The 23,439-nt window shown below is 40.0% G+C and overlaps 1 protein-coding gene across 1 annotated transcript in view; it reads left to right on the top strand.

The window, feature by feature from the left end:
* The window catches only part of LOC122060609 (transcription initiation factor TFIID subunit 2), a 47,741-nt gene that overhangs the window by 6,928 nt on the left and 17,374 nt on the right, over positions 1-23,439 (top strand). Inside the window, 7 exon segments of the mRNA XM_042623740.1 lie at positions 1,913-2,010; positions 2,126-2,473; positions 2,570-2,657; positions 5,314-5,439; positions 5,537-5,593; positions 12,355-12,434; positions 12,531-12,573. Coding sequence (XP_042479674.1) covers positions 1,913-2,010; positions 2,126-2,473; positions 2,570-2,657; positions 5,314-5,439; positions 5,537-5,593; positions 12,355-12,434; positions 12,531-12,573 — 840 coding nt within the window.

Below are 23,439 nucleotides of genomic sequence, written 5' to 3'. Positions count from 1 at the left end.
TCAAGATAGATGGCTTTCCAAATCCCTTCGAAGGAATGGGAGTTGGGGGTCCATCTACGAAGATGCAAGCTTTCCAATGATGTGACAAATGGTGGAGCCACTAAAGGTTATGTCAATCTAGATCCATTCTCGAGGGAGGGGGAGGATGGGCCGGGGGAAGGGCCAACAGGAGCGGAGGACTTTTTTCCAAACGGAGGAGGAAAAAGGACAGGAGAAGAAAAGATGATCCACATCTTCTGTGCCACTTCAACACAAACAACAGGAGGTAGGGACTTGGATGTGTCGGTAATTGAGGAAAGCCTGCGTGGGGAGGTAGTAAGTGAGAGCCCGCCAAGCGGTGAAACTATGGCGAGGGATGTGCCCTTTAGACCAGATGATGTTCCTCCAGGGGAAAGAGGGTCTTTTGAGCGAATGAAGTTCCAAGTAGAGGCGGAAGAGAATAAGCCCGAGGGGGTGGGCTTCCAAGTTATTGAATCCTGGAACCCTCTGTGACCAGGGGGGATGGGAGGGAGGGTGGACCAGAGGTCAGCCAAAGGGGGAGAGAGATGAGGGGGGTCCAGCCATTGTGGGAAAGGATGGAGTCCACCATAGCAGAGCGACAAGAGCTCGAGGAAGCAATGATTCTAGGGGAGACCAAGGGGAGAAGGATTCCAGCCGGATGCCAAGGGTCAAGCCAGAGCAGAGTAGAGGAGCTGTTGCCAATGGTGTAGGAGATGGCAAAGAGGGCCAGGGGTCTGGACTTGAGGAAACCACGCCAGCTCCAGAAAGCATCAGGGGAAGGAGAGACAGTCAAAATAGATTCATTTTTGAGAGGGACAGAGTAAATCCAGGAGACCCAAATGCTTCGTTGCTTGGAGGCTATCTTCCAACTGAGTTTGAAGATAGCAGCCTAGTTGACATCCTTGATTTTGCGGAGACCCAGACCACCTTCGGCCTTAGGACGACAAACTTTGGACCAACTTATGGGGTGGAGGAATCTGGTGGCATCGGATCCTTTCCACAGGAAGGCACAGAGGATTGAGTCAATGGCCTTACAAGTGGAAGCGGGGAGTAAGAAGATGCCCGACCAGTAAAGGTACTGATTAGATGAGAACAAGGCGGCCAGCATAGGAGAGCAGCTTGCCTTTCTAGAGGTGAAGCCTCTTCCTGATGGAGTCAATGATGGTGGAGCAGTGGTGAGAGGAAAAGTAGAGTGGGAATCGTGTAACACTCTATTAGTCCATTTGAAAATCTAATGAATCGATTAAAATCTTTATTCTGCCTTCTTGGTGTTTGGTAGACTGAGTTTCAACACTTATGAACCGATTTAATGAAATGAACTACCTATGCACATGTACTAGACATATTTTCACATTCTTGTTGGTTGTGCTTTGCATATGCCATCATTTTATAGATTATATAGACTTTGATTTTATTCTCTTACATGGCAACAAGGATCATAAATTGTTGAGGACCTGAGGTAACTTTCATAAGACCACTCAATAACTTAGGCTTGTGCTTGATGTACTGTGAAATAAAATTCTTTACCGTGTGTGAAAACAAAAATATTATCTTTTATGTTAGTTTGTAATGACTGAATGTTAGGAGAACGGTTTAATTTGTCGCAATCAGTCTGTTAATTAGAATCGTAGCCATGCTAGTTACATTTTAATTAAATTATATTCAATAAATATATTCTCTCGAGGGTTTGCATCTTTTTATATCAACTACGTCAGTGATATGAAAATGGATTTTTCCTGTATTTCACAATTGAAATGCTTCCGGTTTCATTATCAAGTGTCTGGAGATTATCATATTTAATGGTTAGTGTCTAAAAGGATGAGCATAGGAGCATGGTGTTGTTGCTTGTTTCTATGGTCCTCAATTTGTATCTATTGTGATGTCTTTTTTTGCTTCTAATTTTGAGATGCAGTTCCGGCAATTTGCTAATAAGGTTGGCAATCTTGAGCGTCCTTTTCTTAAAGAATTTTTTCCTCGTTGGGTGGGATCTTGTGGATGTCCTGTCCTAAGGTTGGGTTTCATTTAAAATGACTTTTGCTCCTTCGTCAGCCTTTTTATTTGAGTTGCATCTATTACTGATTCTCCTTATTTGAATGTTTTTACCTTTTTTGTCCCTTTTTTGAAGGATGGGATTGTCTTACAACAAAAGGAAAAATTTGATTGAACTGGCGGTTCTTCGGGGCTGCACAGCTATGCTAGACTCAATTTCTTCAATTCCTAATGGTATTCCCGAATCTGAAACCCGAGAAGGTGATGTTGGGTGGCCTGGGATGATGAGCATCCGAGTTCATGAACTTGATGGAATGTACGACCATCCAATTCTTCCCATGGCTGGAGAGACTTGCCAGCTGCTAGAAATACAATTGCACTCGAAGCTTGCTGCGAGGCGCATTCAGAAGCCTAAGAAAGGCTCCAAACCTGATGGCTCTGATGATAACGGTGAAGCTGTTCCTTCTGTAGATATGCGTTCTAAGTATGTTATGATCTTGTTTTGTCTCTACGTCATGTTCTAACTGGGCAGATTTTTTGACTTCCGTATCAAGTATGATGCAATTAGTTCTTTTTGCAGTGTGGAATCTCCTTTACTATGGATCAGGGCTGATCCAGAAATGGAATATCTTGCGGAAATTCATTTTAATCAACCCATCCAGATGTGGGTAAGAGGATTTTTACCATTTTGTGCAGCTAGAGTTTATTTTCCATTTATCTTTTGCTTTTGTATCAATCTGTGTTAACTGGGTATAATGATGCACTTCTTGTGAAGTCATCCAAATAATTAATATTCATAGCTTTAATATCTACATTGTTAAAGTTTTTATATTTTCATAATTTAAGTTTTCAATCATCGATCTCCTTGTAACCTTGTCAGGTTTATATTAAAGTGCTAGTTGCTATACTTTCGTTTGTAAATGTTTATTATATTTTATGTGCTGTTAAATTTTGTCGTAGTAACTTTATGTTCATGGATGAATGATCTTGCCATAAATTTATCATATTCAACAAGTTTGCTGTCTCTTGCATTTTTGGGTACATGTCGTGCTATGCATATGCATGTTCTTAACAACTAAGGAAAGTTGCTATTTTTGTTTGGGGTAGTAAGAATATCTTGTACTTGTTTCATGCAGACTCTTCTTAAGTTTTAATGCCCTATGTCTCAGATCTGAATCTCTAGTTCTATAGCTGTATCTTCCCTCTATCCACTTAATGTTTGTATTATTGAATTGTGTCCTCTGTGACAGTTACGTTTAGTCAGTTAATGAAGTTTTCACTTTGCAATTGAGGATCTAACGATCAGGATAGGGGTCTGGTTAGTCTCATTTGGCCGATGCTTACCGAAATTTAGCTTGGATTAGTGGATCTAGCTGAAGCACTTGGATGATCCATGCCTGATCCCTTCAAGAATCACCAATTCTAAAATCCTTAGTTGTAGATCTGTAATTTTTGGTGGCCCTTCTAGTGCTCAGGATGTGCATAACAATGACACAGATTTTAGTCCTATACTAGTGCTTGATAGGATGCAGTTCTCTATAATGTACCTTCTTCTGTTCTTCCACTTTCTCTTATTGACTGTTGCATTGACACATGGATATGATTCTACCTTATTTATACTTATCTAATTATTTATTTTGCTCATATATGTAGATATAAGGTTTGAGATTTCGGTAGGTCAAATCGTGACGTGATGGTTCCATTAGGCAGCGAATGAAACCAGTCTTCCGCTTGTCCAGTGAGCCTTTCTGCAAACAACCTGCAACTCACATCTTGCTCTCGTACTCCAAGTATGTGAAGAGCCCTCCCGACCACCAGCTGCTTTTTATCCGTGTGCTTCTTCTATTAATTCTTTCACATTCTGATGCATTGATCATAGGCTCTGAGATGGCTACTGTACAGCATCTATTCTGGCGAATCCACTCCTTTAATTTACGGCCTTACTCCAGAGGGGGGGGGGCTTAGTCGCCTGCCTGATGTTCCATACCAGAACGCTATCCATTAATTGGAGAGCTTTGCACTGCCTCATCTGTGGTCCTAACTTTGGACCTAGTAAGCTTCCCTCTCCCCAACTTGGTCTTGCAGAGCCTCTTTCTAGATTTCTTGTCATTGTCTTCAAACAGACCTTCATGTTCATCTCCTGATTTTTATTTAGCCGAGAACCTATATCTATACTATAGCCCGCAAACCGAAGTTTCGCACCCCACACGGTTGTTCATCAGAGGCACTTTTTGCGAGCTCCCTGTGCCCTATTGAGGTTCCAGTTTCTCTTTTTGGTTTCCCTATTGCCTTACCTATAAGAGAATGAACAATGATCGAATGGTATCAATAGGGTGAAATGCCATGTATATAGAGTCATTTTCCACATATAGAAGCATGAACAAAAAGGAAGGGAACAGATTTCAACTTTCAACCATAGTTAAAAAAACTTGGGTTTCGGCCTGACCAAAATGACTGAAATTTTGCCGAAAAAGTGCATTTTGCTGTGAGTTTCGGTTGGTCATTTCGAGGGGCAAATGTCTGGAATAACCAAAATGGGAAATTTCGACTGAAACAGTGCATTTTTTGTCTACAATGTAGACATGACCGAAATGACAATTTTACTGAAATTTCGACCGAAACACTGCTGATTTCTTAATTCGCCTGTTATTTCATATTGGTCTAGTCGAAATCACCAAAAATTTGGTGAGTTTTAGAACTATGATTTCAACCCCTATTGAAATTGGAATGGATGAAGTTTGTTGAAATGGTCGAGAAATTTGGAAAATTGTGGGAAATGAGGGGAAATAAGACAAATACTAAAAACTTTAAAACAAAACTTTAGGGATGCTTGTTTAAGCATAAATATGCATATATGAATGATTAGATGTTAAACAAAAAAACACACTCAAAGTGGGAGTTTGGTTCACACCCTAGTTGGCAAGTGGCATTCAAACATTGCTTAAATCTTCGAAAAAATTGAACCAAGATGATAATATTTTGGGACCTACCTTTTTCTCGAAGTTTCAACCCAAATATCTCTTTGGAATCTTCCCATGGGAGCTTAGATGACTTTGCGAGGGATTTGAATCCTTAATGGTTTTTAAGTTTCTGAACAAATTTCAAGCGTTCAAGAAATTAGACTCTTTTCCCTAATTTTGACTTGAAATTGGTAATTTATATAAAGGAATATGACATAATTTCGACATTTCGATCACTTGGCTAATTTCAATGAAATGTTGTATTTTGCATGTGATTTCGTTTCGAGGCCCATCAAAGTCAAAATTTTTTGCCAAATTTTGACCATTTTGACAGAAAGTTTGAACATTACAATGTTTATTTCAGATTAATCAACTGGAGAAGGACAAAGACGTTGTTGCTCAGTCACAAGCAATTGCAACATTGGGGGCCTTACCACAGTTTTCTTTTTCAGTCGTGAATGCTCTGAATAACATACTCAGTGATTCAAAGGTATTTCTTGGACTTTTTAGGTATTTTTTGTTTTGATTCTTTTGCTATAATCGTGATTGTGTTATATATATATATAATATTTTCTTTCTGCTGCTAGGCCTTTTGGAGAGTCCGAATGGAGGCAGCTTTTGCATTGGCTCATACAGCGTCGGAGGTAGTCTTTTGTGTTTGTTGTATATAGAACTCCCTCTATTGCTTTACCTTTAATAGAATGTCTAATTTAAGGTGGTGTCAGTGGTATCTGCTTTCATGTGTTAATAGTGTAGGCGTTATAATCTCCTGGCAAACTAGAAACTCTGTGTGGGCCTTCCTGCCCCCTCTAAATTGGAATGGAGGAGGGGGGGGGGTATCTTGGGAACAATTTTGTAGATTGTTTGTTTTGGCCAGTAGCAATTTGAGAGATACAGCTGGTAGTGGCGAGAGAAGGTAGTCAGTTTGGTAGTATGATGGGGAATATATCCCAACGAAAGGTGGTGGGTAGATTTAAACAAAATCTAGGCTGGTTAGCCCGGTTTGCTTCAAATATATGACGCTAGAACCAATTGAAAGAACTTGTAACTAAACAACACTCTGAAGTGAGTTGCAGTCTAACAAAGCTCGAGCAAAGAAATATAATGAGGTAACAAAAAATTGAAAAGGAAATAGCTGTAGAAGTGCTCCTACTTACTAGTTTACACTGGCATCCTTACAGTTCATCAAACAACAACAACAACAGAAAATTAACAAACAAACTCACCTTAACCCAACTTAATGGGGTCGGCTACATGGATCCAAACAAAACAAAGTAGGGACAACTGAGGTCTAAACAAAAAGAGAATGAAGAAAGGTGAAATGATATGAGAAATGAAAAATAAAAAATGAAAAATGAAAGATGAAAAATGAAAAATGGAAAAATGAAAGATTAATGTAAGAGGAAAGAGGCACAACCCTGCCAGTTAGGAGAATCTTAGCTAAATGGGGTCAACTACATGGATCCTTGCCGTCCAATAGGCTCAATCCGAGATCATACTTTGTATAGGACCTAGACTGTGCATGTCCTTCCTCACAACTTCTCCTATGGTATTTTTAGGCCTGCCTCTAGCTCTTTTAGCTCCTTCAATTGGAATCATTATCACTTCTCCTTACTAGGGAGTCTCTAGGCCTCCGTAGAGCATGACCATACCTCAAACGACTTTCTTGAAGCTTCTCGTTAATCGGCGCAACTACCAAATCAGCTCTAATACGTTTATTCCTTATTTTATCCTTCCTAGTCCATCTTAACATCCTCATCTCTGCTACACATATCTTCTCACTATGACACTCCTTAGCTGCCAAACATTCTTCCCCACATATCATAACTGGTCATACAACAGTCCTGTAAGCTTTAAAGGATTACGTTGTCCACACAGTACTCTAGTTGTACCTCTCCACTTCATCCATTCCACTTTAATTCTTTGAGAAACATCATCCTCTGTCACCTTCTGTATTTATGATTGACCCCAAATATCTAAAATAGTCACTTTGCGGTATCTCTCTTTCTTCAATTCTCACCATGCCAGTATCCATCAATAGTGCGACTAAAATTATACATCATATACTCCATCTTCGATACTAATTTTAAGGACCCTTGTTTCCGAAATTGATCCCCATAGCTCTAACTTAGCATTAATCCATTCTTTTGTCTCATCTATCAAAATGATGTCATCGGTGAAGAGCATACACCATGGGACCTCATCTTGATTGCTCTTGGTTAGGTTGTCCATGATAAGTGCAAATAGATAAGGGCTTAAGGTGATCTCTGATGTAAGCTAATCATAAATGGGAATTCCTAGCCCCGACCTCTCACAAATCAGGGCTAGGAATTCCCAATTACATCCACATATTTATTCAACACCCCTCTCTTCACTAGGTTATGTTGGATAAAATCTCTACGGACTCTGTCACAGGATTTTTCTAGGTCAATAAAGACCATATGGAAATCCTTCTTGCTCTCTTTATATCTTCCATGAGCCTCCTCAATAAGTAGATAGCTTTTGTCGCGGATTTATCTGACATGAAGCCAAATTGATTCACTGACATATGAGTCTCTTCTCAAATGGGATTCAATAGCCCTCTCTCAAAGTTTCATAATATGACTCATTAGCTTTATGCTTCCAGTTATTGCAGCTTTGGATATCACTTTTATTTTTGTAAATCAGGACTACAATGCTTCTCCTCCATTCATCTGACATCTTTTTTGCGTTCATAATCCTGTTAACAAATTGGTTAACCAATGTTTTTCACAAACTCCTAGGGTTAGAGTTGTCACTCCTAGACTATAATGCTTCTCCTCCTTGCATTTCATCAAAGCCCTATGAAATACACATCCATCAACAGAAAATACACTTTCATAAATACACTTTCATTACCAAGCAAAAACCACCCTTACAATATGACTTAAAGCCTTTCTATAGACATGAGCTTCCACAAGCCTTTGTTGCTGATGTCCCAAGGATCTAATCACATGTAGCATAAGTAATTAGTCACTTTGCCTTAGGCAATTAACTGCTTGTACCGCAAGTGATTAGTTACACTAATTAACTAAAACTTGCTGATGTAGGACAACCTAGCATTTCAAAGTCTAAGGCTGGGCTACAATAGAAAGGTGTAGGATGGATTAGAGAAGTGAATAGACAAGAAACAAGGAAAGCGTAAGGGAAAGCTTCTGTTTTGCGATTGTGAACAGTAACTTAAAAGAAAAGGGAGAGGGGAGAAGGGGGGAGAAGAGATCGAGAAAGGGAGAGAAAACTGCTAATGCAACCTAGGGTTTGAAAGCCCTAATTTTGGGTTGCTAGGGGCTCACAGGTGGCAACACTAAGAGAATGGCAAATTTGTAAATATATTGAAGTACAGACCTCTTTCAGGTAAGAAAACAGATTCTGGGATTAAACATGAAATAAAATTGAGGACGTTTCTGGAATTTCAGAATTTTGTGAGGATAAAACATAATTTTTTTTGAAAGTGAGGGCTGTTTGGTAATAGCAAGTTTCTGTCCTCAAAATTTCTAAAACCTGAGTCACCTTCAACGTCACGAGTTACCACAGAACAAACCATCGGTGAGTTTATCGGCTTGCAGTTCAGAGAACCCTTTCAAATAAAGTCCAATCGTGCTAAGATTTTAGAAGAAGCTTCCCAACCCACAGGACTATTGATTAACCATCACTTGAAACAGAAAACAGAAGAATTAACTAGACTCCCTGAAAACAGAACTTGGTGGTGGTTGCAGGTTCAGAGATGGTTTCGGACTTGGTTCTCAAAGCAGGATGTGTTTCAGGGGATAATGACCAAGGGTTAGAGTCACCTAGTCCCTAGAGCAGAGGGACTCCTGCCAAAAATCTTGGGAAGAAGGGGAAGAGATGGGGGAGATCAATCCAAACTTGTGGGATTGTTATTACTGCCATGAAGAGAATTAACAAGAAGAAAGGAGAAGGAGAACTGTAAGAAACAGAAGAGAGAAGATAGGTGGGATAAACCTGGTAGAAAGGATTCAAATTGTATCAAGTAGGGAAGAGACCAACTGAGAGAGAGAAAGCATTCAGCCAACATGCTTGCACTGCAGCACACGAACTCTGCAACTATTTCATTCATTCAAATCTGTCTATTTTGATAGGTTGAGTGCATATATAAAATAATGACACCAAACTAAATTGAATTCAAACTGGGAAACTGAAACAAACTCTCTCCTTTGACTACTATTATTGGCTGACCAAAAAAAAAAAAAAAAATCTCTAATTATACTTTGGAACCGAAAATCAGGTTTGGACCTGGTTCTTCTCGTTCCGGGTTTCTAGATTAGGTCATGCCAGTTTAGGCATCATAATGCTACTGAATCAACTGTCCACCTAGGCAATTACCAAATTAAAACAAATTTAATCCTTTTTATTCCATAGTTGGGGGTGAGGGTTTCTTGCATATTTATAAGAAAAACCAGAAAAAAGCTTCCTAAATCTGAAATCTCTTAGGTTGCTAGACTAACTTAACTAACAAAGACTCTAAAATACGTAGCTAATTATAATTGTTGAAGCTTAAATCTTCTAGATAACTTGGGCCCCACACAACTAACCAAAAGATGACCCTTTAATGACTAAACTAAATTCAACTACACTTCCTAATGGACCCATTACTATTAAATATCTATTTCGTACACTGCTTTAGATCCCCCCTCTTTTGGGTCTTTTAATCAGCCATTACAAATAAAATTTCAATGAATTAATGACCAGTACCCAAAAGATGATTAAATAACACCAATTTTTGGACCAGGCTTGCATTACTTTTTTTATTTTTTGGGTGAATAAATAATTCATTACCAAAGGAGAAGAAAAAGCATACAACCCCTAGAGGGGGGTTGAGAGAGAAGAAAGACAACAAAACCAACTCTCGTGGAGGAGTTGTAGTCTTGATCACAGAGCTTGGAAGCTCCTAGGGAGCGACAATATAACAATTTTTTGGGGAGGGATTACAAATGGAAATTACATTGGAAATCTTGGGCTTTAACATCAAAGAAGATGGAACCCCAAATCTTCCCAAGCGGCCTAGAGTTGGAGGTCCGTTTCCTATGATTTCTTTCCATCCTAATTTGGTTTAGGGACCACAGGAAGCAAGCTTGCCCACAATGTACAGATAGTCTTCCGCTGAAATGTCATATCCATCCAAATCTACTCCCTCTGAAAGGGGAGGATTCGCCTGCTTGAAGTCCAACATTTGGACAACACCCGTTTCCAGATGGAGGCGGAAATTGGGCAATAAAATAAGAGATGATCAATATCTTCTGGCTGAGAAATGGGGAGCTGGAATTCTTCTCTGAATAAGGAATGCTTGCGCAGGCAACCAATTTGTGAAGACTCTGAAGCCGTAACACTTTGGCAAGGTATGTGATGCTTGAACCAAATAAGCTTGTGCCAAGGGGAGGAGGGACCATGAACCTTGACAAAATTTCAAGCCGCCTTAGCACTAAGGAGCCCGGAGCTGGCGGGGGTCCAAAGAATAGAATCCTGCCTCTGCTATTGAGATCTAGGGATGTCCGGCAAAGAGTTCCAAGCGATGACAAGCTTGAGGGCACAAGGGACCAGGGGGTACAAGTACCAGAGGTTAAGATATCAGCAACTAGCACATGCTTATCCAATCTCGAGCTAGAGATGACTCTGGCACTTAGAATATGGGAGAGAACTCCCTTAGGGTGCAATGGACCGAGCCAATGATAGAGGTTCCATCCACAGTGGAAGAGGAGATAGCTTCAGAGACAGATGGCCTATGAGAGAACATCTTGAGCCACACCCAAGAAGCATCAGAATGAATTCGCACAGACCAGAAGATGGGGCTTGCATTACTTACCTATCAAGTAAATAGAAAACTTTAAAAATCTACTGGAAAGTAGAAGTATGAAAATAACCCTTGACTGGATTACAAAATTACCCAAGCCAAATTATGAATATACCCTTGACCAAATTATTAAAATGCCCCTCAAACCAAATTACAAAATAGTCTTATACTTGAATAATATCTCAAGTGTGTAAAGGCTAGATTACTGAAATACCCCCTTGTACTGGAAACTAACGACAATCAAGGTATGACAAATGTTGGCTGTAGGTGAAATTTTGCATCATAGTCTTGTTATAGTGGTCCTGCTGGTGTCCTGATGATGGGTTTCTGTTTTATGGTTTTTCTAGTGCTGCAGGGTTCCTGTTTACTTGTGAATCTCTTTGTTTGATGATGTTAATTTGTACTGATAAAGAAGCCCACTTCTGTGATTGTCAATGTTGCAATTCGCTTCCTAATTTTACTCTTTTGCCCTTGGGTTGTGGCTGCCTTTTTGGGCTCTGAAATTGTACCTTCTCTTTCTCTGTTTGGAGTGGGTTTGGGCTTTGTGTAGATTCTTTTACTGGGTTGTGTTACAGAATTTGATGCTTCATGCTCTCTGCCCCCCTCCCCCTTGTGTGTGTGTGTGTGTGTTAAAGGTGTTCTGTTTCCCAGACTATTTTCATAGGGGACTAGGTATTTCCAGATCATTCCTGCACTTTGGGAAACTGTGTACCATCTGCTTGAAAGTTCTGGTTCAAAATTTCCAGCAATTATGTATGGAATTTTATCAGAGATGAGCACTAGTTATTCTGTTTAATTTCGTAAGTTATATGATAAGACAAGAATTTCTTACATACCTCTAGGGGTGTCAATCTGTTGGTTCGGGTTGAGTCAGTTTCGATGTGGGAATGGTGAAATCCGAATTCAAACCAATAAGGAAAGTTCGGTTTTGGTTTAGGCTTTGGCCTGGGTTTGGTTTAACATAAATATTTATACAAAAATATGGAAAATCTGGTTTTTTAATGAGTTTCGGGCTGTTATCGGTTAGAGAGTTCAGAATCCTTTTCTTTTTCTACCTTTGCTTGGTATGGTATGGCAAGGCCTGTTCGGTGTGCTAGGAACAGGCTGCTCAAAACCATTGATTTCATGTCTAATATCCCTTGTTTTGAGCCTAAATCTGATAATTTCACTGGTTCTCCAACATGTACTGATGAGACTCTCATTCCTGTCTTCTTATTGGTGGATATTGGTTTGGTTTTGGTTTTGGTTTTGGTTTTGGTTTTGGTTCTGGTTTTGGTTCTGGTTTTGATCCCGTTTCAGGTTCGGTGTCGGGTTCTTTGGGTTTCCGCTGCAGTTCGGTTCGGTTCAGGCCATATTACCCATTTTGACACCCCTACATACCTATTCTGAAATCCAAAATGGTTTTCCCTTCTGTATACTTCATACATCACTAATAGCTTGAAATTCAGTGGTACTTGGTTGGGCACTATTATTGTGGATACTTTGTTTAAAGTGAACAGCTGTGTTTGTTATGTATTGATATATGTACTGATTCCTCCTCGTCTATGCATGCACTTGACCATGGTGATTGTCTGGCAGGAAACTGATTGGGCTGGTTTACTCCATCTGGTTAAATTTTATAAAAATCGAAGATTTGACCCAAACATTGGACTCCCTAGGTTAGATTCTGAACTTGTTCACTTCAACCTCTTTCAGAGTTTGTGTTCTATTTTAATTATGCACCATTTAGCTTTCTTCTTTTATTTTGTTGCCAGGCCAAATGACTTTCATGATTTCCCTGAGTACTTTGTTCTTGAGGTAATGCAATGAGGTAGGCCGCATTTGAATTATATGTGATGCATGTAATTGGTCATATATTTAGTTCCTTGAGATTTTGTTTTGGGCTTAAAACTAAATTGATGGTTTATGTTGATTGTTCTTTTCAAAGTTCTATGTCCTTTTGGCATAAGAACTGATATTGTCCCATAGGAACGGTCAACCCCGTTTTATACCTTACCTTTTCCGCAACTTGTATTTGCCAGAAACTAGACTTGAGATCGATCCTACTGAAAACTCTAGCTCCTGTAATCCTGAGTAGAAGCGTCTGACGGTTAGGAGCAGGATACCTAATCCATTGAAGAGCATCATTGAGAAGCTATCAATCTATAGAAGTGCAAAAGTGGCTTGCAATAGTAGCAAACTAGCTCTACCCTACAGGTTCTGCATATTCTTGTCAATCAGAACTATCCAGTTACCAAAACCTGCACAATGAATGAATACTTCCAGCAAAAGCTTTCCTCTGTCTTGATTTTTTATAAGTTAAAGATAGCATTTAATAGAGAAAATTGATTCATCAGTTGTTTAAGATCATAATTTAATTATCATCACGTTAGTGTTTTGTACTACCTCCATTTGGATGACATACTCTGGGTGATCAATTGGATGAGGAAGAATTATCTTCGTCTCTGGAGATATCAATCTCTCCAGAAAATGGGACATCTTCCATGGTCAAACTTCTGATAGTACTTCATGAAAATTGGAGTTAACGTTTAAATCCTTAATTTTTTTTTAAGGTGAAATTCCCTTATTTTAATCCCCTTCAGTGGGTTCTATCACCTTTTCAGGAACTAAAACATCAATTTGAGTTTTATCCAAAGAGGCACTTGCATGAGTCCAATGGTACCACTCAGATTTATGAAAATACACTATATACAATAATACATAATGTAAGGTGGGTATTGCCAGGACTTTTTGGTTCCTTCTTTGTATGGTTCTTAGAACCTCGTCGGTTCAAATACTAGTCTAGCAATCATAGTGGATAACCTCATCTTTCTCCAAAACGGTGCTTCTATACTAGGGAAATCTTGGTGATATAAATTTACCATGAGAATTTTCTGGCTGTGGCTAAATAATAGGTTGGTTCATAGCTAGGTAATAAGCACATTGATTTGGGTGCATTTTGTTAACTGACACATACTAGGCATCCAACCTGGTTCCTACTTCCTACTAGGAATATGATATAATATAAGGCTTACATGAAAAACTGAGCATTGATCTCACCATCATCTAGCATGGACAGCCAGGTGCCTGGCATGGTAAAGTTGTAGTATGTTGCCTGGTTTAAAATTGGCACTGATCAGTTGTGCCTTTTACAGGGTACACTATAGTCTTGTAGTCTTTTCTTTACATTATGCTATTTCATCATGGCATTTTGGTGTACAAAAATTGACTGCTTCCTTGAGTAGAATGTCATCTGGGCTACACCTCCCTTGGAAATGTTGGTCGACAATTGGAATTTAATGCCAGACCCAATAAGTTATGGGATCCTTTTTTAGTGACCATCCTTTGGAGCATATGTAGAGAAAACGAACTGCAGAATTTCGTTACTGTGGAAACTTTTGATCAGATCATCGTAAGGGCTGAAGATGGGTTGCCTTGTGAGCCCCATCAAGCAGTGACTTTAAAAGGGGAAATAGAAAGAAGAGGAAGGGGGAATACCTTCTTGGGTGTCATTGCTGCAGTAGGGAGGAGAAAAAACTGTAGCAGTAGCCGCCACTGAAGAAGAAGAAGAAGGAGAAATAGGAAGAGAGGAAAGGGGAATACCTGCTCAGGTGTCTTCCAACATCCTCTGACTTCATCTCTCCTGCATATGACATCAAAAACGAAGAAGACGAAGTCTTTGCGACTAGTTCTCCTCCCGCGAAGCCCTCAAGGCCTAACCCAATCGGCTTACATTTGACTCATAAAATTGATTATCCACTAATAAGTCCTCTTTGGTCTTTGAATTTGAAATCAAGTGGAAAATGGTTTTCTTGTGGTCATAACCTGCTTTTCTGGTTTACAACTAACAAAAATAAGTCTTTTATAGTACATAATCCCCTTAACCCTCTTTCTATAGAACCACCTTGTTCAATAAGGAATCATCTAGGGCAGCATTGGCTCGCCTAGGCACTGTGAAAACTATGTTAGAGATACTGGTATATGAGAGCTTGATGGACAGATGTGTATGCTTTTAGAGAATGTGATTTGATGGTTTCAAAATTCAAACAGAGAATATGTTTGAGAAAACAACTTAGGAAGAGATGGTCGGGATTTTTCAATGAATCACCTCCATTGTGTGCTCGGCTGTGTTTGAGTAATAGATTATTTAGAAAAAAAGGTGTTGGGGACGATTGCACAACCACGATGAAGAAACCAAGCAAGAAATCACAGACAACACGAGGAATTTAATGTGGTTCGGCATGAATGGTAACATGCACCCAGAGGACCAAAGATTTTTTTCACTAAACTAGAAAAATTCTCTACACCACTCTCCACCTCACAAAGTGATATCCCTTTGCTTGTATCTATGGTTTTCCAGACAAAGACATATATAGGAAACCTTAAAAATCCCCACGCAATCACAATTTTATCCCCGTACATGTAATGGACCCAAAACTCTACCCGATTACAGATACAGACTCAATAATAATTATGTGGACCTTTATAGTACAAGACATAAAATCTAACAATCTCCACCTTCGCTTGGATTTTTTGAAGCCACCTTGAAGACTACCAGTGTTGATGTTGATTCCACAACCTTTGCCATTGCCTTTGCTTGTCCGCCATACCTAAACCAGTATTATCTACACTCTCCTGCCTGGTGTACCCTTGCCTCTCCACCATTCCCAAATTGGCATGGCCCACACCCAACCCGGGGTGTCTCATACAACTCATCACTGCCGCACGATGTTACGTGGCTCCACCTCTTATACTGCTACAACCCGCTCTGAGAGATCATTGCCACTCACCGAATCTGAAGTGAAAGACACCCACCAGACAAGGAATCCATAGCCTATGAAAGAATGAGAGATTGAAGAAATGCATAACCTAGATGGTTGAAGATCCATCATGAATAATGATTAGAGGGATATCAAAAGATAGTGGTGATTGGTTTCAGAAGTTGTTAGTGCAGAACCTTTAGTGTAGAAATTAGTACAACTTTTCATAGAACTTGTGCTGTATGTAGGAATGTCTATGTCTGGTGCTACCAGAACCTTAGACAGGTCTGGGGCCCCACGTAACATGCCATTTTTCACCTTTAAATTATCTGGGTCTTTGTGAATAGCTTCCATGTTAATTATTCTGCCCATTAAAAAGTCAATATGATCAGATGTATATTAACCATCTGATGTAATGTTATCCCCCCTTCCTGTTTGAATCACTTGGGAAGGGGTTCCTTCGACCCTAAGGGAGAAATAGAGAGGAAGAGATAACAGAAGCAAAGAAGAAGGCCTGACAGAGAAGGAACAGTAAACAAAATGGAGAGAGAGAGGCTGCACTGGAGAAGGGGTTTTGGGTGGGGGGGAAGAAGTTCGCACATGCGCAGCCACACAGGCTCTCATCACACAAAAAAAGAGGCTGTTTCCTGACTTGAACCTGCGACCACGAGGTTTGCACAAAAAAAGAGGCTGCTTACCGTTGCGCCACACAAACTCGACTTCAATTCATTCTCAAATCTGTCTTCTACTGTGTCATATTGTCAATACGAGGAAAACTCCCTTGCAGTAAAATAGGAAACCTACTAAAACAAGAAACCAAAAAACTACAAAATAACTCAAAAGTACGAAATTTTCCTTCCTAATCTAACTCTATAGACCCCACCCCCCACCACACCCCCCCCAAAAAAAAAAAAAAAAAAAAAAAAAAAAAATTACATTACCATCCTAATAAAGAAAAAAAAAATCTAATTTATTATGCTAGGTCCAAGGACTCAAATTTGGACCTCGTTCATCTCCATCTGGTTCCCCAACGCGTTTGGGCTTGTCCAAGGAAGTGCACCTGCATCGATTCCCTCGATGTTGAGAAAATTTCGGCCTCAAATTCTGTAGAACGAGAGTATCAAGACCACTCAATCAACATCCATCCTTGACTGTATGAAATCATCGATTAAACCATGATCGAACGATCTGAAATCCGTGATGGGAAGTTCATTGTTGAAGTAGTAAGTTGGAATTATAAAATCGACCGGTTCACTCAAAAGATCAACCAGTTTATTCTCTTCCACAAGTTGATCTTCACCGACCATTGCCGCCATCTCATCCCACATTTGCGGTGGCTTGTCTTTTGTCTCTTCCACGGTTCCACCATTTGCTTAACGACTTAGATCAATTTATTAGAGTCCATACGATCAAATGTGAGCAGCAATTGGTTCTTGACTTCCTTGCATTGTCGCCGAGTGTCATCGAGCTTCTCTCGTATGAGTTGAATTTGTTGACTGATCTAGTAAGAGGGCTGGATCCATTGGCCAGGTTGTCTCTAATACCAATTGGTTTAATCCAGTGTTGCAAAACCTGGTTCGGATCTCTTATGGGCCCACCCGAACTATTAGGACTCGATCAATTGAAAGGAATGGCAATCTCATAATTTCATTGGAAGTTTAAAACACAAAGAAGTGAGCAAAAGGTGAAGGCAATGTATAAGGTGAGGAGGGGCAAACTTGGAAGGGAAAATAAATTAATGGCAAGACCTAATAAAGAAGAAAGGGAGGGGCAATATTGAAGGTGGGGGGTAAGGGTAATAATAAAATGTAATGTGAATCAACCTTGAGATGCAAGCCAGGGTGGAAACCAGAATTGATCTTAAGGGAAGAACTCACTTGACTGTGCTCTTTTTACTTTGAATCATACTCCAAAACCCTCCTGAATCCCACTAACATGAGATTCAATCAAACCATATTTAAAGTGATGACTGACTGCAACAGATCTGGCAGAAATGTCTCTAAACCAGATCTGATTTCTAGGTTTTACTCACAATAGGGAAGCCTAATGGGGTAGGGTAATCTACTGTTTGAATCGCCAAGGAAGGGGTTCCTTCGATCCTAATCATAGGGAGAAGGAGACGGGAAGAGATGACGGAAGCCAAGGAGAAGGCCTGCTGATACTGCCTGGAACAGAGAAGGAACAGTAAATGAAACGACAGATAGGAAGAAGAAGAAATAAAGAGAGAGAGATCACACAGGAGAAGGGGGGTTGGAGAAGTTCATACACGCACAGCCACACAGGCTCTCACCACACAAACTTAACTTCAATTCATTCTCAAATCTTTCTTCTACCCTTATATTGTCAATATAAAGAATACTCCCTTGCAATAAAATAGAAACCCAACTAAAATAAGAAACTAACAAACTAGGAAATAAACCAAAGTAAGAAATAATTTTTACGTAATCTAACTCTACCAAATAAAACAAAATAAATAAAAAGATTACAAGACCGTCTTGATTAAGAAAACAATCTAATTTAATATACTAGATCCAAAGACCCAAATTTGGACACAGTTCATCTCCATCTGGGCTCCCCAAAATTTTGGGCCGGTCCAAGGAAGTGCACAAGCGTCACAGGGCCTTGAGGGTTAGCTAAGGATCTGTGGCATTTGTTTATTCTGGTCTTCTTGGTTTGAGTAATTCTACCTGCTGTAAGACATTGCCACTTTCCTGGCTAAAGTGTAGCCCTTTCCAAGGAGTCTGGCATCTCCTTGTGGAGGGAGACTCTACTATAGTCTTCATTAAATGCTTAGGATTCTAATGAATGGGGAGATTTCAGATCGTTGTTGGCAAGCTTGGTCTGCCTCCACTTTGAAGCATTTGAGTCGGTGGAGAGAGAAACTTCAAATGTTTAAACTGATGAGCTTGTTGAATAGGGTATGTTGAGAGGTATATTGGGTTGTGGACTTTATTCCTCAACATTTTTTTTTCTCCTTTGCTTTCTTTTCCTCATGGCTATGATTATTCTGATGCCAGTTATGTTTTCATGCATAATCTTTCAATAAATTATGTTGGGCATCTGGCAGTGGGAGCAGCAGGCAGTGTGTTGTCATTATTGGCAACAGTTCTGGTGATGTGGCAGTGCTTTTGGGTGAGGTGGCATTGACTGGGATGGTATGGGGTGCTACACAGGGCTTTGAAGTGATCTGGAAGTACACTAGTCTCTAGAGCAGATGGCAGTGGCAAGTGGGTCCCACTTGTCTATGTGGTAGTGATGAGATGGTAAATGAGGTGTATATGTGCCATGTAGGTCATGATATATGCATGCATATTGCAAGATGTATGCCATGATGCACATGAAATGACCATGATGTGGTATGACATTATGTGGCAATGACATGGGTGCAAGGATGATGTATGACATGTGGATATGATGGGTAGAGTGCATGCATGATGTCATGGGATGCTTGGATGACATGGCATCCAAGGTGGCAGCCAGCTGACATGCCATGCCCAGGTGGGCAGGCCACAACCAAGGTATCTCAGTCATGGCACCACACAACCCAGCATGGCTGGCAGCATAAGAGGCCACACACCTATGGAAATGGCACAGCATGCACACAAGGTCACTAGGCATAGGCGGCACGCAACATCCATGGCTGCTCATGGGCAGGCAACACGGTAGGGGTTGCGTGTGCATAAACAAGCTACAGGCGGTATGGAGCCTTAGGCCTTTTGGGGCTTCGATTCCTAAAATCGGCTAAGTATGGGGCGATGCACCAATGTTTGAACTTATGCCCCTTAGAAGGGCCATTTGGGTGAGCCCTCGGGCTCCAAGACCCTAAGTATGTGTTTTCCTAATGAGTTTATCGATCATAGAGGCAGCGGAGCCACATTATTAGTCAGGTGCTGAAGATACCAGCGTGCATGATGAGATTGGTTTGTGCACAGAGACCTCGTACACCAGTGCTACACTGGTGTACAGTCTTGGTCACGATTCGCTAGATGAGGAACGATGTTGGGTGATTCAGAATCAAAAGTGGGCCTGAGTATCGCTGAAGATGCTCTAAGGAGGGCTACGGTTGGTAGTGCGTAGACTTCTCAGTTCACTGCGATGCAGGGAATTGAGTCATTGATTCGGTGATGCGTGAGCGCATGTATTATGTTAGGAAGATGCTCTTTCCTTGGTTGTAATCAGTCGCACAGTTTTAAAGGTTTTTTTAGCCGAGATTCCCTGATTCAACGATCCGAGTGTAACCTGCGTTTTGGAGAAGAATCTCATGGCTATAATGTGAGCCGATGGCTCATGATACTCCAATTGGAGAGAACGTGGCTTGAAGAGAGAGAGAAAGAGCTTGTGGAGTTTTTAAGACCTATTTTTTCAAGAAAAACTCAAGAGGGGAGATGGTGATTAATAGGTTGTATTGAAGCATCCAACAACCATTCAAGCTTGCTTAAAGGCTCTATTGAAGGGGAGTGAAGTATAACTGAACTCAATTGAAGACTTATGTACCTTTGCAAGTAAAGAAAGAGAAAGGTAGAGCGGGTCCATTGTACAAGGACACATGAAGATTCAAGTTTTTCCCCATCAAAGGGGTCAGTTGAAGATTCTAGTGGACATCACTAGGAAACATTGTGAAGCCTCTACAATTGCAATTACCAAGGAAACGATAATCTTTTGTTGCTCAAGTCCTGTGTATAGCCTAGGTTTCAATTAAAAGATTGTACCTAAGGGTTTAAACTGTAAAGGGTGGAACTTGTATTTAAATTTGATACCCACTGTAACTTGTCAAGTTGGGCCTTGATAGGGTGGGACTTGTATTTTAATTTGTTTTTTCGTTTACTTAAGATATTATTCATAAATAAGCAAATACCCCCTATTTGAATCCAATAAAAATAGTTTAAAAATGAAACTCTAAAAGGATAAAAAGTGAATCCCCCCCAGCCTAAGAACAAAAACTGGATTTTGGCTATAGGGGTGATTTTCAACTTTTAAATGCTGCGGTTTTTCTCAATTATGAAAATCTTATAAATACTATCATGTTAAAAAATTGGTAAAAATCAAAAGTCCAGTAAAACAATCTTTTGTTTTGATATCCATAAATTTTTTTTTTCCATTCAGACGATTTTAACAACATTCACGCACTTTAAATAAGTTTGACCGGAGCATAACTTTATCATTACAACTCAGATTTAAGTAATTTTAGACTTGTTGGAAAGATAGTTTTATGTTATACCTAATACGAAAAGTTTCATGTAAGAATAAAATAATTTGACCTATCAAACTTATTATAGAACAAGAGAATTTCTCTAAATGTTGATGTTTTATGACTTAATTTTAATTTTTTATTGACTTAATGTTGATTTTTTTATGATTTGATGAGTCTAAATGTTGATTTTTAATGACTTGATGTGGCTTAATGTTGATTTTTTATGATACAAGGTATATGTAGCTTACTAAATAATGTTAGAAAATAGGGAAAAAAATAAAGTAATACTTGGTTGCCTTGTTCGCCTTAAGGCGAGAGCCTTCTCGCCTAAGCGCTTAGACAACCCTCCAAAGCCTTGGTTCGCCTTGGCGACGTGACAACAATGGCTGAGACAGAAGCAAGTGTTATAACATCTGGACTATTGTAGCAGTCAAATCCCAGTTGAGTATTGAGTTTTTGCAAATATCAGTATGGTTTGGAGCTTGCAAATCTTATACACTCGTCAACTAGAGGTGGAGGGATTGGAAATGAATGAGATGTTTAGAAATTCTATGATACTTTGTCCTGGAAATTTTTATTCGCTATCTTGAGGAGCTTTGGTTTGAGTTCCAAATGGATATCTTGGCTGCATGAAATTTTGTCATCTTCCTGAATCTCAGTCCTTCTAAATGGTGGACCATTGGGTTTCTTTGGTGTTCAGAAGGGTTCCCACCAAGAAGATCCAGTTTTCCCTCTTCTATTCATTTCGGCAAAGGAGGTTCTTTGTAGGGGCTGAGTCGGTTATTGAATGAAAGTAAAATTAAATATCTCACGTGTCCGCATGGCACTCAAGTCCCAACTCATCTTCTGTTCACTAATGATGTCTTTATATTTATGAACGCTTCAATCAGGTATGTCAGGAACTTTGTCTTTTTTTTTTTTGGCTAATTATCAAGATTATTCGGGGCAGTGTATTAACCTGGAAAAAGCAAGATGTTCTTTGGGAGCATTGCTTCAGGGAGAAGACACCGGATTTCTGAGATTTTGGGTGTTCCAATTTGCAATTATCCAACCCGTTATCTGGGGGTGGAAATTTTTAAGGGTAGAGTCAAGGAGCGAGCCTCTTCTTCCCTTGATAGATAAAGTTTAAAGTTGGTTGTTGGGTTGGAAAGGGAAGTTGTTATCTATGGCTGGTAGAGTGGAGCTACTTAGATAAGTTATATTTACATAATTTCTCCATATATAGGCGGCCGTCTTTGTTAATAAAACAATGAAGAAACGGATGAGGAACCTTATATGGACGGGGGATGTGGACTCAGCAAAGAAAATTACAGTCAAGTGGGAGGAGGTTTGCTAGCCAAAGTATGAAGGGGGTCTTGGTATCCGGAAGCTTCAGGAAGTTAATGAAGCTGTCATTAGTAAATTGGTGTTGCAAATAAAGCAGGAAAAATCGGTAATGAGTTGTTTCTTTCATGCTAGGTTTGTGAACAAATCTGGTTCGGTTAAGAAGGGTTAGAGATCATCATTAGTTTGGCCTGGAGTGAAAAGATTGTGAAATTTTGTCTCAATGAAGGAGAGGTGGGCGGTGGGAAATGGAAAAGAAATCTCTTTCTGGAATGAAAGGTGGATTGGAAGTATTTCGATTGAGGAGTTGTTGCTGTTAGACCGCAATTTATTTCGTGACTCCAAAGCTCACGTTTAGATTTTATTTCAGACTTTAAATGGAACTTTCGTCAGGTAGAGTCAAATATTTTGGAGGAAATCAAAATTCCTACCCTGTGGATGACTTGTGTGTGTGGAGCTTATCCCCTTCCGGTGTTTTCCTGTTAAATTGGCCTGGGAGGAGATAAGGGACAGGAACCCGAAGGTTCCTTAGGCATCGATTGTTTGAGGGAAGTTGTTATTGCATTGGCAGTCCATTTTCGGATGGAAATTGGCTCGTGGAAACTAGCTACTGACGATACAGTTCAACGCAAGGGTGTCCCCCTTCCTCTAGATGTGATCTTTGTTATAAAGATTCGGAATCCTTGAGTCATTTATTCTTCGAGTGTAAGTATGCAAGATCTGTTTGGAACGCCTTTATTTTTTGAAGTCTCATGGCAGCCCCGGGCTTCAACTCTGCTAATGTTTTTATGGTGGAAAAGGAAGGGCAGAGGATTTTCATTGAAAAAAGCATGGTTTCCTGGTATGATTCTCAACCCTTATTTTATTTGGCTTGAAATAAACTCAAGATGCTTCGAAGGAAAGTCTAGACAGCATGGGTATATCTCTCTGTCAGTGCTGAGAAGTCTCTGTGAATCTGCTCCTGATTTAAAAGGGTCGGTCATTTCAGTGGCGGGCCTATTGTGCTCAAGGAAGTTCAGAATTCCTATCGTGCCACGGCAAGCTCCATCTGTCTTGGAGATTTTCTGGTGCCCACTAGAAAGAAATTGGATTAAACGAAACGTCGATGGATGCTCACTGAGAAATCCGGGAAAATCAGGGGCTGGGGGAGTTTTTTATTTGGTCAAGCAAGGGTTGTGTTTTTCCTTTGAGAAGTTCCTTGATAAAAAAAACAAATTATGAAGCTGAGTTCTCAGATTTACTTTGTGGTTTGATATTTGTAAGAGATTTAGGGATCCACAAGTTATGGATTGATTGCGACTCCAGGGCCATTATGATATCGGTTATCAGTGGTGTCATCCCATGGTTTTTCATACAGGAGTGGAGTTTTCTTCAGCCTTTCCTTGCTTCCATTGAGTGGAAGATTACTCA

Source organism: Macadamia integrifolia, chromosome 14 (assembly GCF_013358625.1).
Source record: "Macadamia integrifolia cultivar HAES 741 chromosome 14, SCU_Mint_v3, whole genome shotgun sequence".
Classification (NCBI taxonomy): Eukaryota; Viridiplantae; Streptophyta; class Magnoliopsida; order Proteales; family Proteaceae; genus Macadamia; species Macadamia integrifolia.
Note: the sequence above shows the minus strand (reverse complement) of the source record. Positions and strands in the feature narration are given on the sequence as shown.